Source organism: Canis aureus, chromosome 2, assembly GCF_053574225.1.
Source record: "Canis aureus isolate CA01 chromosome 2, VMU_Caureus_v.1.0, whole genome shotgun sequence".
NCBI lineage: Eukaryota > Metazoa > Chordata > Mammalia > Carnivora > Canidae > Canis > Canis aureus.
In genome coordinates, this window is record NC_135612.1 from 88,283,106 (window position 1) to 88,297,505 (window position 14,400).

The 14,400-nt window shown below is 40.2% G+C and overlaps 1 protein-coding gene across 1 annotated transcript in view; it reads left to right on the top strand.

Annotated features, from left to right (window-relative positions):
* The window catches only part of ADGRA3 (adhesion G protein-coupled receptor A3), a 120,988-nt gene that overhangs the window by 46,107 nt on the left and 60,481 nt on the right, over positions 1-14,400 (top strand). Inside the window, exons 4-6 of the mRNA XM_077881032.1 lie at positions 4,825-4,896; positions 10,454-10,525; positions 12,797-12,957. Coding sequence (XP_077737158.1) covers positions 4,825-4,896; positions 10,454-10,525; positions 12,797-12,957 — 305 coding nt within the window. The remainder of the gene's footprint in view (positions 1-4,824; positions 4,897-10,453; positions 10,526-12,796; positions 12,958-14,400) is intronic.

Consider the following 14,400-nt stretch of genomic DNA (forward strand, 5'->3'; position numbering starts at 1 on the left):
TTGGGGATGACACGATGCTTTCATTCTTCTTAACAATCATCCTTTCCTCTGTCCTTGTCTCCCCCGCAACCCCCTTTTTTGGTTCTGTTCTGCTCACTTACTTATTTTTTTAAGATTTTTATTTTTAAGCAATCTCTATACCCAACATGGGCCTCGAACTCACAACCCTGAGATCAGGAGTCACATGCTCTACTGACTGAGCCAGCCAGGTGCCCCTCTCATGCTCTCTTGTTATCTGATGTTTATACTATATTGAGGGTGCCTGGGTATTTTTTTTTTTTTAATGTCTTCGTTTCCCATATTATTTGATAATAAAATTGGCTGTTTGCTCTGAGCTGAATCCTGCCAGGACCTACTTAAATGCTGACAGGAACCTTCCCTCCTAGTGCTTGTGACGTTTTGTATGTATCCCTTATTGTCTCATTCAAAACTCTTTTCTTTTTACAGCCAGATCCAGCAGTAAGAGTTGGCCAAGCTGTTTTCACAGATTTTTTTAAGAATTACTTTTGCAAATAAATTCTTCTTTCATCTAAAAGGTATCCTCTGGGGTACCTGGGCAGCTCAGTCGGTTTAATGTTTGCCTTTAACTCAGGTCCTGGGATCGAGCCCCATGTCAAGCTCCCTAATCAACGGGGAGCCTGCTTCTCCCTCTCCTCTCCACTTGTGTGCTGTCTCCCTATCTCTGTCTCTGTCTCTCAAGTAAGTAAATAAGTAAAATCTTTTAAAAAAATTAAAAAAAAAAAAATAATAAATAAATAAATAAATAAATAAATAAATAAATAAATAAATAAAAGGTATGCTCTGAAGCTCTCCTCTCAGTCCCTCAGTATTAGTGTTCAGAATCCAGGAAGATGAGGCATAGTAGGAGCTAAACGATTCTCTCTTCTTTGGGTACAATTGTTTGAAATTTCATCCCGACTCTGTAGGGATGGAGTGTTCTCACTGTGGTGGTTGTTGTGGGGACCGGATGGTGGCTCATTGTCTTTATCAGACTTCTTTGTGCTCAGAACGCCCAGGGATGTCCAGAGGAGGTCTTGCCCTTGATCCCTTCTCTTCCCCGTGCCCTCTGCTCTCCACTATTTTCCAGTTAGGGCTCTTTCACGAGGCAAGTCAGGAAAACGGGCCCATCGGGAGCAGGTCAGTGGTGTTAAGAGAGACTGGGGTTCTGAATCGAGCAGGCAAGTATCGGAGAGGAGCGAGCATCACGTGGGCGCCAGAGTTCGGCTCCAGGGTACAGTTAGGTTTGGACCCCAGTGTAGTAAGTAGGGACAGTGGTGGAATCAGGTGATGAGAGAGATCAGCGTCGGTTCTGTTGCATAAAAATTGAGTCTACTTCGGGTACCCGACAGTGCGCCCGGCTCCAGAGATCTGGGGGTCACTCAGCCCCTCGAGGGGTTGGCAATCTAGTGGAATCATATGCACCAACCAGGAGCCTGGGTGTGGACTTGGAATCCACTGGTGGAGGTCAGCTAGACATAGCTGCTGAGAGCTGCTGGGACTCAGCCTTCTGACCCAGGCGAGGGTGCGGGCTGCGTGCACCTCTAAACAGCTGTAGGTGAGAGGAGGAGCAGCACTTCATAGGCCTGGTTTCCAACGGTGAGTCACTTTCTTGGTGCTTCTTGGAGGTGCACATGGTCACTGTGATTGGAGGGGTCGTTGTGAGTGCAGGTGGAGGGGTCACTGTGAGTGCAGGTGGAGGAATAGGAATATTCAAGTCGAAGCTGGAGTGCTGGTGGGAGACCCACCCTATCAGAAACTGGGGCTGAGGCTGAACCTTCTATGTTTGATTTGTCCCTCCTGGCAATTCTGATGCTGAAGTTTGGGAACTTCTAGAATATCTTTCCCTCCAGCTTCTTCCCCCCCCGCCCCGTGTGAGGCCTGTGACATCATATTGCCAGATGAGACAGACAATTTAGTCTCCCTCTTTGCGATTGGCTCCACTTTATTCCCAGCGTTTTGGGGGTGGAAAGCCCTGGTCAGGAAGATAAATGCTAATAATACCTTCATGTTGAGATACAGGTCGAAGAGAACTTGACTGTTCACAAAAAGCAGTTTCATCAGGATGTTGTAAGGATAATACAGACTATCTTAGCTTCTCTATCCGGTTCTTTCTCCTTCAGTAAATAATTTCTCAAGTACTTCCATCCAAAATAAATAAATAAATTTCCTGTTCAGTAGCATTTAATTACTGGTATCATCCCAGGCATTGCCTGAGCATTTTTTTCATTGCATTTCACATGAAGTAGTCTCTTGTGTTCTTGCCTAGGAAGGTAATTGCCATTTATAATATTCTCCCCACTAGAAAATACATCCTTAATTTCAAACAGCTGACTCGTAATGGAACTTACGGTGTACAACTTGCAAGCTGAGAGTCCTATATGTAAACTCAATGAGATACGAAGATACTCTGCAGTAGTAATGTTTGCTGGTTGCTTATGGATACAGGCGCTTTTTCGTAGGAGGTTCTCCATCACTCATTTCAATTGTGTCTCTCACTCGACAGCCACACATAAAGCGTTTTTGTAAGTGTACCATGCCTTTGCCTTTATTTTATAGATAATTTGAATCAGGAAGATTTAAGTGGCTTTCTGAAGGATAAACTACCCAAAGTAGGTAACACCTAGACCCATTCAGTTTCTCTTTTGCTTTATCAACAAATTCAAGCTGATTCTCAATCTCAGTGAAAACCCATTATCAATACCTAAATACCACTTTAAATAGGTATAGCTATAATGAAATTGTTTCCCAAAGAATCAGTGGTAATTACACCAGTGAAAGCTCAGAAGTGAGACAAGATAATGAACAGAGCCCAGAAATGCTTAAGCAGCAATTCACAAAATGATGCCTAATTTTCTTAAACAGTAAAACCCAGAAATAAAAGAAAAATCAGCTGGGATTAAAAACAAAAAAACAAAAAAAACAACTCCCACAGGATTAAATACTTCACTTTAATATCCTGAGGAACAGGAGCTAGAGCACAGGAGACACAGAGAAAGTTTTGTTTTGGTTAAGATTTTTTTTTGTTTTGTTTTAAATCAAAAGTTGTCATAAGATAGGAAAGACAGAGCTGTGATATTAGGGAGCTCGGGATTACCTAAGCTGGTTTTGGAATATCTAGGGGAGAAACTATAGTGTAGGTAACTGATTCAGATACCGTATCCTTATCATTTCTGATTTCTAGTCTGGCTGATACACAGTTTCTGCTGTTACCAAGTTCTACAACTTAGAATCCAAGAGTTTTAGTTCAGAAATGGGTCATGCAAATTTACTTCTGTAGAGAGTAGGTCAGAGCGTGACTCAAAGAATAGCTGCTTTTCCACTTAATAATATGGACATTGAAGAGAAGATGATAAAAATATCACTGGAAGTTTGGTTTAGAATCTTGTAATTCTAAGGGGTGATTCCTCAGTAGGAACTGATAAAAATTAAGATTCGTCATTTGAGGGTTTTCTTGCATACAGTTTAATAAGTTGAGTGATGGACAAAAGTGCTGAACACCATGCTGTCTTACTTGAAGATTACAGAAATTGTCATTTATCATCACCCATTTGAACTATAATCTCCTGATTAAAATATAAAATTGTGTTCACTGTGGTGTGGAGAAAAATAGTGCAGAAAGGACACAGTATCTACTAAACATGTAGGTAAAAAGTTTCACGGATTGAGGAGAAAAAATAATATTTAGAAAGTAAGATTTGATAGGAACTATAAGAAGTTAAGAGTGGGATGGGGCGCCTGGGTAGCTCTGTTGGTTAAGCATCTGACTTCGGCTCAGATCATGATCGCAGGGTCCTGGGATCGAGCCCCATGTGGGGCTCCACCTTCAGTGGGAAGTCTGCTTCTCCCCCTCTCCCTCTACCCTTCCCTCGCCTTGTGATCTCTCTCTCAAATAAATAGAATCTTAAAAAAAAAAAAAAAAAAAAAAAAGAGTGAGGTGCCTGGGTGACTCATTCCGTTAGGTGTCCAGACTCTTGATTTTGGCTCAGGTCATGATCTCAGGGTCATGGGATCGAGCCCCCCCTCATGCTCCACGCTCAGCAGGGAGTTAGTTGGCTTGGGATTCTCTCTCTCCCCGTCCCCCTCCTCCCCGCTCTCTCTCTCTCTCTTTCTCTCGCTCTCTGAAATACAGGAATCCATCTTTAAAATGAAACAGAAGTTAAGAGTGATGGTAAAAAAAAAACAACAACTAGGCCGTTACCAAATGGGAAAAAAAATAACTAGGCCGTTACCTAGATAATGCTGAAGTTATTTGACTTGGAGATTAGGTGATCTGTGAGGTAAAAGCAAACTCAGTTTTCTCATTATAGTCAAAACTTGTGACTATTTAAAGAATGACGTCAGAGAGCGTGAAGTTTCAGGTATTCTTGAGGAAATAAAAGTTCCGGCATTTTGGTAATTTGCCCCTTCATCAGTTGTCTGTCAGGTGTTCACTGGGACCGGGCTGTGTCCCTACCTTCCCCAGCATGAAGAACGGCGTAGGTCATCTGAGGGATTGTGTCACAGTCAGATAGATCGGGTCTCATTTTTACCACTCCAGTTGTATCAGGACTCATTTCACAGGAGTCAATGCGTGGACTGTGGAGGGCCCTCTAACTAGACAGCGTGCAGTCCGTGCGCGCCAGGAGAGGTGAAAGCAAGGATCGCTTTTCCTCTCACGGCTCCCCTTAACTCACCTGAGGCAAGTCAACTTCTCGGCGATGCTGAAAAGAAAGGTCTCGTGTGACACCTGGGTGCTGTTCTTGAATATCCTTGAATACGGAATGTATGAAACGTTCCTCAACCAGGAGAACTAACTGAAGACGTTCCTTTCCCCTTTCTCCTCAGGGATCTGACAAACAATCGAATAGGATGTCTGAATGCAGACATATTCCGAGGACTCACCAACCTGGTCAGGCTGTAAGTACACCTTTCTCTTCCATTTAAGATGCAAGAAAGCGTGTGAGCTAGTACCCAGGTATTTAGAGGCACCTATGACATGCTAGTAAAGTAGCAGCTGTCAGGATTACAGGAGGAGGGGACGAGGAGCTGGAAATTCAGTCCTGGGGCGTAGTGCCAGCAGAGCATCACGTACGTACGTGTGCACGCACAGCCGCCCAAGGTGGTAGATGCCTCAGAGCACATGGTCCTGTTGAGAGAGATGGTCGGAAGCATTGCTAGTCTGGATAAAGGTCCAGAAAGAGGTAAAACTTGACCCGATGGTCCAGAGGTGGCCGAGATTTGGTTAGTTAGAAGGAAGAAGAAGCAGAGCAAATGATGCAAGAAGGTGGAAGGAAGAACAACGCCAGCGTCAAGGGGAAAGCCGTTGGTGTGAAGAGTACAATGACCATTTGAATCATGCTTTTGACTTTGTGATTTAGGGTGAACTCACTTTTCTGAGCTTTTCTGTTTTTGTTTGTTTGTTTGTTTGTTTTTTTCCCATCTGTTAAAGTAGGTAAAGAGTACCTCAAAGTTATTATAAAGATTTTTTTAGGATTTTATTTATTTATTCACGAGAGACACACAGAGAGAGGCAGAGACACAGGCAGAGGGAGAAGCAGACTCCACACAGGGAGCCCGATGTGGGACTCGATCCCGGGTCTCCAGGATCACACCTTGGGCCAAAGGCAGATGCTTAACCGCTGAGCCATCCAGGGATTCCCCTCCCCCCGCCATGTTATAAAGATTAATTAAAATTTGATCTATCTGTATCTCTCTCTTATAATTTACATATGTTATAAATACAGGAGAACATTGTATAAGCCATTGAATACATTTTTATTTTCTTTTTAAAATGAAGAGGCTCTGTTGGGAGTAACTAGAAATCAGGCTGATTATCTATGATAGAACTTTATATGAGGCTTCAAACTGATTTAACGACACGAAGCCCCTGAAGGGCATTTATGCTGGGGAAGTGGCATAAAATCCTGTTTTAGAGAAGAGTTGTCTGGGAATAGGGTGTAAGATGAAATTTGGGATTTAGGGTAGAGAGTGTAGTAATGCGGATTGTCTCTGCCTGGTTCTTTCTCTCTCTGGCTTTTCAGAAATGTTTCTGTAACTTCATTCATGTTGACTTTGAAGAAGCTCTTAGAGACTTCAATAGTGAGATTATTTCATGTCTGCAGTAGGGGAGGGGACTTCGGATCACTTGTTAGAATACCACAGAGTACCCCTGGTTCTTAGTGGACTTGTAGTATTTTTCAGTGAGCCCTTTGAGTTGGGAGGAGAGAGATATATGGCCAAACTTCTGTGTTTAAATACAAGATTGATTTGGTGTACAGCTTTGCTCATAACTTGAGATTTATTAAACCAATTGCATTTTTATTTTTTTGTGGCTAGACTGCAGCAATTTTATTTCAGTGCTTTTGTTAACTCTTCTTGAGAGTTTTGTATTTTTGGTTTTTAGGACTGCATAAGAATTGGCAAAATGGGGCATTTATGAAGGAAAACTGTTATATTTTTGGATAGCTGTGACTCAAGTTATGAAAGCGTCTGCAGTTTACTGTTTTGTCGACTTTAGTTCCAGATGCATTTATAACGTGGTCCAGGGATTCTTGACCCATCAGCAAATATTCTTTAGGGAAGAGCTGGAAGGGATAGTCTTTACTTTTAGGGTCAGTTACAATTTCCTTACCTTTTTTTTTTTTTTTTTGCCTCTTACCTCAGAAGCTGAACAGGCATATAGAAGGAGGGAATCCAGAGTGAATCACTCTTTATAGATATTTCCTTTACTGCTGCTTCAGCTGGATTCTCTGGGTTGCCTGGGATTTAGGACTGGCGGGGCCTCTTAGCCAAGGAGGCGGGAGTAGAGGCCCCCAGGGCCTGGAAGAGACCTTGGCAGGCAGACAGTGGCCTTCTCATCATCCGTGCTTCTCATCATTTTGAAACCAGTTGTGGCTTTGGAGGTTTAGGTTAAGAATTCAAAAATAACTTTAAATATGGCTGAGGCTTCAGTAGACATGGATGTGGGAGGTTTAGTTGATTATTCCTGTACATGGATCTCTGCCTTTGTTGATGGAGAACTGTGTTGGAGAAGTGAAGACATCCTCCCGGAGATTCCCACCCCATCTCTCTCTCACCCGTGGAAGTAACTGGTGAACCAAAGATGAGGAGCTGAAAGTGAACTTTTGTGCTCTCTGCCCTCGCCGAAGAAGTGAATTTGCAGAGAAGTTGTCAGGAGATCAACAGATCAAAAGCTTTCTTTTTTCCCCCCATTTTTAATGAATTTTGATCAATTTAAATCTTGTATTATTTTTCCAAGAATTATACCTTTAGTATTCTTCTAGCAGAAATAATTGGTGAGTAGGGGCCTCTGGTGGCTCAGTGGGTTAAGCATCTGCCTCTGGCTCAGGTCATGACCCTGGGGTCCTGGGATGGAGCTCCTCCCTCTTCTTCCTCTCCCCTTGCCCCCCCCCCCCCCCGCTTGTGCGCTCTCTCACGCACTCTTTCTCTCACTCTCTCTCTTATAAAGTTAAAAAAATATAGTGAGTGATATTTATAAGAACTTCCTTTATACAATTGAACAATTACTGATGTCATTAAGTCATAAAACCATATAGAGATTTGAAGGAAAAGTTAACCCCCCTTCCATCCCTTCAGATATCCCACTGTGAGCTAAGCCTGTACTATCTGGTGTATTATTTTCAGTGTCTTTCAGGTGTATTTGTTGTGTTGCCCCCACAAAGGTACAGGCATACATACAGGGCTGTACATGTGTGCTGTACTCAGCAATTCACTTAAAAAATTGCCAGCATATCATTAATATCTTTGCAAGAGAGTACCTGTTGATTCAGTTCATGTTTGTTAATACTTACGGAAGATTCTGAGTACAGAGCTGATTATAATTTAGTTCTTTATTCTTCTGTTGAGGGAGATTCTATTTGATTGCATATTCCCGTCCTTTAGCAGATTGGCCCTGGTAAACTTCCCTGTATGGTCATAGGTGATGTGTCCTACATGTTTAATTTATAGGAATTAGGGCAGCCCCGGTCGCTCAGCGGTTTAGCACCGCCTTCAGCCCGGGGCGTGATCCTGGAGACCTGGGATCGAGTCCCGCATCGGGCTCCCTGCATGGAGCCTGCTTCTCCCTCTGCCTGTGTCTCTGTCTCTCTCTCTCTCTCTTTCTCTCTCTCTCTCTAATAAATAAATAAAATCTTTAAAAAAATTTACAAGAATTCAAATGTATCTGTTTAGCAAAAAGTAAGTAAATAAAGCAAAATTAAGGTATGAAGAGAACAGCGTAAAAGGGTAGAGTGGGGATGGCTGGATAACTGATCTGCTGTTCCATTCAGTGAGCTGATAGGACTTGGGAGCAGTGACTTTGCTGTGCACTTGCCATCCTCTGTTCCCTTTTGCTTTGTGTATTATCTCAGAGCTGCAGTGTGATTCTAGTATTTTAAAATGTGTGTAACTTTTTATGGTCCCCAAACCAAAACCAGTTACTCTGTTTGGTGTTCAGCCAGTCTGTTCCAACACTGGAGGAAAAATTGGTTTATGTGGGGATTTACTGGGACGATGGCACGTCTCCAGTGTAATTCCTTCCTCTGTGGTTTTATAAGGAAATAGCTAATTATATCTAATAATTAAAATAAAATAACATAATAATTAGAATCTAATGATCCCTGTAAGATGCCATTATTTTGTTTATCCTTAAATCCTATATTTGTATGATAAGAGTTTCATTTCCAACTTACTGTTATGGAATCTTTCAAACTTGTGGAAAAAAAAATTAGAGACAGTCGTATAAGGAATCTTCATGTGCCCATTCCCCAGTTTCAGCACTTTAGGAATTTCATAGCCAACCTTGTTTTAATTCTATCTCCCATATTTTTGTCTTCCTGCTTATTTTATTTATTTTTTTAAGATTTTATTTTTAATGAGAAACACAGGCAGAGGGAGAAGCAGGCTCCCCGTGGGGAGCCCCATACGGATCTCAATCCCAGGACCTGGGATCACGACCTGAGTTGAAGGCGACACTCAACTCCTGAGCCACCCAGGCGTCCCCCTGCTTATATTGTTTAAAACAGATCCGAGTAATCCTATAATTCCACATAGGATAGCTTCATGAAAGTACCGTTGTTTTAATTGCATCTAGGTTACTTTTTAAAAATACAAGGGTGAGTCACGCTTCCATCAGCAATAACCTCTTCAAAATCTACATTCACTATCCCCACTGATAGTTAAGGGTCAGAGAAGGGCATCTCTTTTACTGTTCTTTTAATTGACAAATATCCTTTGTTTACTTAAGTTCCTAGGCAGTTCTCCTATGAAGATCAGAGTCCTTTTATCCAGCTTTTCCTATCAAAAATTTGTACGCTATATTTAAAAGCCAATCCAGGGTTGTTTTTACTGAATTTCATTGCATGTTAATTTGTGAGGGATTGGCATTTGTGTCACATTAGGTTTCCCATCGGGGAATACACTGTTGCAGAATTCACAGGAATAGCTGACCTTTCCCAGATCAACTCTGTCCCCACTCGGGAGTTCCTCTATCTGATTGTCCCTTTCTACCACATGGGAGGGATTCACTAAGCCTCCAGAGGAGAGGCAGGCCTCTTCCCAGGTCTCAAGACCTCTTCCTTGAGAATTCTGGGTTTAAATCGTATCTATCCTTGATCCTGCAACAGGCCCAGAACCGAGCCTGTGGTGGTTAGACCATCCTGTCATTTTCTCAGAGCCCTCAGTCCTGTTTTAATATTAGAAGCTTCCAGAAGATGGAGTGTACATCCTGAATAGTCAGCCGCCACTACTGAGCACCTACTGTGTACCCCAGCTGCCATCAGCTGTCAGGGGCACCCCAGTAGATAAGACCCCCAAGTCCCTCTGCTCCTGGAGCTTGTGGTCAAATGTGGAATCATTATGGGTGTAACACACCACTCGAATTGTAGCATGGGGCATTCTGGGTTTGATTCATAGAAAACTCTGCAAGGGTTTAGATATTTCCTAAAGTCATCTGATAAAAGGAAACAATCAGATAGGTTAAGTAATTTGCCCAAGTCCAACATTGAATTACATCAGTTTTAAACCCTGGGCTTGTTGTGCTCTGTTGACATATTTTATTCAGTTCCTGTGGGTTGCTGCTGCTGATCATTCAGGTTATCCTTGCCTGTTTCTTGTTTTCAAATTTCTGCCTTCTTAAATGATGCTAAGTTAACACATGAAGATTAATCATTACTTGTAACGAGAGCGTGGCTGAAGTTCCAACTTAATAAGGTAGCTTTCGGGTTCATCCACCTGGTATTTGGTAGAAAATCCTTATCTGATAGTACTAGCTTTAAAATAATTTTATACTTTTTATACATTGAGAACAAATTTCTTCATCCTTGGATAAAATATTCCCTTTTAATTAGATTTAAAACAACTTTTATGAACTCTTCATGACATTATAGGACACTTTAGGAAATTGTATAAAATGACATATAATTGTTAGTATTTTTTAAATGAAATCATTTCCTTTCTTTTTTTTTTTTTTTTCTAGAAACCTTTCAGGGAATTTGTTTTCTTCATTATCTCAAGGAACTTTTGATTATCTTGGCTCATTACGGTCTTTGTAAGTAAGAATTTTTTTTTCTGGTTTTGGTAACTGTCTTGGTTTTTAAAAATTAAAAACAGTTATTAAATGATTTAAGAGACTTCATGGGGAAAGTCTGGTGATTTTGCAAAAACTCTCACTTGAGTGCATGCATTCTCATTGAAAAACATACTGTAAACCTGAATAAAGTGTTTCACACTGAGACAACCATTTTCTCCATAAAATACCATATCTCTCTATATTTAGAGTAAATAAATTGGTGATTTTTCCTTTTTCATTTTATTTTCAAGTTAGAAAATATTTTACTGTTTGACTACTTGAATCCTCAAAGTATAAAATATCTGACCCTATAGAGTCTATAGTTAAGAATATTTCATACTTCTGGGATTTACCTTTGTCCTGTTACCCTTCCCCTAAACTGAATTCACAGCTTATCATTGACATTGCCAAGAATGTTTACGTAGAATGGTTGCTTTATGAAATCAGTGCAAGATCGTATGGATGCAGTTCTTTGTAGCTTTAGAATTGGTGGACTTTCTTTCTTCTCCCAGAATTGTTTTGTTAACTGAGATAGTAGGGGGGTTCCTTTTGACAGTCGTGGTATTTCCAGCTAAACATAATGTATTCAACCTGTAAGTTATACTAATTTCTATTGAAAATACAGTTAAATATAATGCTTTTCAAAATTTTTATTGTGTATAATTTATGGGGTTGACTGTTTTTCCAAGGAAAAATGTCATCTTCTAAAGCAGATGCTGTTTGGTGTTTGCTGATTTTCTTACCATCCCTTCCTCTCCCCTCCCCTTCTCTGCTCTTCTCCTTGAATTTTCTAGACTGACCACTTAGCAATTTTCATTGGGATGTAGCTAATACTTGGGTGGTCATCTGGCTCCTCACCATCATGGCAGACATGTTAGATGGAACTCTGGTCTTTTTGTTGCTGTTACTGTTTTTTAGTGAAAATATCTCTTTTTGGCATATTTAGTGGGCTCAAGCCAGCCATTTCTGTGAACTTAAGAAAATAAAAATGACTGCAAAATATAATCTGACTTTTGAGACCCTGGGTAGCAAGAATGTAGGAAGTATTTTTATCCAAAATTTTTTTTCTGTTTTTTTTTTTTTTTTTTTTTTTTTTTTTTACCCAGTAGTGCTGGAAATCAACCAGAAGGTGGTGCTTAGGAGTTAGAAATCCAGTCCAGTCATCAGTATTGTTTTTTAAATTCACTTTGTCTTTGTGTATCTCATCCCAACTCCCACCTTCTTTTTTTTTTTTTTTTTTTTCCCCTTGCCAGAAGTAATCAGATGAAGCCTGGACTGGTACATGATCTGTGTTAGGAGCACATGTTATATTTGCTCTTTGCACTTGGATTTATTTGTGTAGAACATGTTACATTCTATATTAGTCATGCTTATGTTTTGTTCCCCTATTATATAATGTCCTCCAGGTTGACAGGGGAAAGTATCTGTATTTATTGCTATTAGCTGGACTTAGCACACTATGTGGCACATAAATAGTGCTTTGTAAAACCAAGTGTTCAACATGTTATTGTGCTTTTATCCAAGCTTTCTATATTATCCTCTCTTTGTTTCTTATACCCAGGTGCCAAATTATGAAACTTCTTGCCTCATATAAAAATAATTCTGTGTTTTCTTTCATATCAAGTATGAGGTATCCTTATATTTTCAGTTGGTTGAGTCTGTACCCCTTCACTCTGTATATATCTTGGTATCACTTGGTGCAAGCAGAGAAGTGTCAGAAATAGCCTCCACTCTTGATAAATTTCGACTGCAGTCAGAATACAACCGTGGCAAATGGTCATGTATTCCTTTATGTTGCCAAAATTAATAGTTTGCAAGCATTCAAGGCAAGAACACGGCGATGATGTTGGGACAGTTGGGGAAGTCTTCAAGGTCCAGTGTTAGTGTCACCATGCTTTATGACAGGTGGGTAGAAATTTGGTAGACACAAAAGATACGGAGATTTGGTATTGCAGACCCTGGGATTAAGGAGCTTGCTGCATAGAAGAGGGATGATGTGTAGATTTTGTTTGCACACCGCCTTTGATCTAAAGCAGTGTGTCCTTGGACCAGCAGGGAGGAGTGCTGGGGTCAGCCATTCGGCCTGGCCTCTCCCTGGAAAGGAGAACGGAACCGGTTGGTGGTGCGTGCCACGGGTGGCTGAGGGTAGAGAGTGCTGTGCCTGTCACCCAAGGCAGAAGCCAATGTTAAGCAAACATGCTGCTTAATTTTATTCACCATACTCACTAATTTGTGTTTTGTATGCTACAGAGAATTTCAGACTGAATATCTTTTGTGTGATTGTAACATATTGTGGATGCATCGCTGGGTGAAGGAGAGAAACATCACAGTACGGGACACGCGGTGTGTTTATCCCAAGTCTCTTCAGGCCCAGCCAGTCACGGGCGTGAAGCAGGAGTTGTTGACATGTGGTAAGGGAGAAAGTGTTTGCCATATTTGACTTGCTATGATGTTTTGCTTGACAATCTGTAAAATTCTCCTTATCGGTGCTAGAATTGATTACAACCATTAACCTTCATGGGTCTGATAATATATACTTAGTTTATGCGAACAGTTAAGTCAGCTTGGATAAAACGTTTTTTTTGGATTGGTTTTTAAGGTTCTTGGGTTCTGAACAGCTTTCTTTACAAAAAACAATTTCAAAGACTAGCGTAGATCTTCAGATTTTCTATCAGTTGGCAAACCAGGAATTTGTTGATAGTAAAAAAAAAAAAAAATCTGAGGATGCAATCATTATTTGTTGGTAGGAGTGTGAATTACTAGAGCCTTTTTGAAATAGAGTTTAGCAGTACATTTCAGTGTTCTTACAAAGTTGATAGTTTGGTCTAGTAATTCTACATGAGAGTTTAATTCTTAGGAAATGATCAGCATTGTATGTTAATTTTGAAGTATAGGCATATCTTCAGTTCTCAAAAATGAAGGATTGATTGAATGACTTGTGACACTATTTTCAATATGCAGCTATTGAAAATCATAATTTTGAATAGTACCTGAAGATTAGAGGGAAATAAAATATGCTTATGAAATGAAAAAGAAAAAAAAAAGCCACACGAACCAAAAATAGTCATTAAAATGATCAAAGGAAATTTCAGTTTAGTCTTTATAACTGGAAATAAGCAGTTCTGTACTTGTTTATGTTTTCTCTTTATTATCATTATTGTTATAGTTTTCATAAGTAAGGTGAGATGAATTGGATGAAAATTAAGATTTGTGAAAAGAAACAGCATATACATACATCAAATCATCACGATGTATACTTGAGATAACTTATGATTTTGAATGGGGGAGGAGAGAATAAAATATCTTACAATTTTTTTATTTTAAAAAGTTTTATTTATTCTTGAGAGGCACAGAGAGAGAGGCAGAGACATAGGCAAAGGGAGAAGCAGGCTCCATGCAGGGAGCTCAATGCAGGACTCGATCCCAGGACCCTGGGATCACGACCTGAGCCGAAGGCAGATGCTCAACCACTGAGCCACCCAGGCGTCCCAGTATCTTACAATTTTATTTGTCAATTATACCTCAGTAAGGTTGGAAGAGAAAAGAAATGAAAAGAAAGAAGTAAACCAGACAAAGCCCATGCTTTGCCCATGCAGCCCATGCTACATTCTTATCACTCAAAGGTAGTTGTCTGAGATAACTTAGTATATTTTCTTCATCTTTTTCCTGTGTTTTGACCAAAATGTTATCATATTCTAATGATATTTTGTAACTTTTTAAAACCTGACATATTATAAACTCATTTTCTCATTGTATGAAATAGATGCATGCCAATCCATGATACAGATGTGGTTATCATGTCTCTGTAGGTTGTTAAATAATTTCTCCATAAATAATTACAAGGATTAATTTCC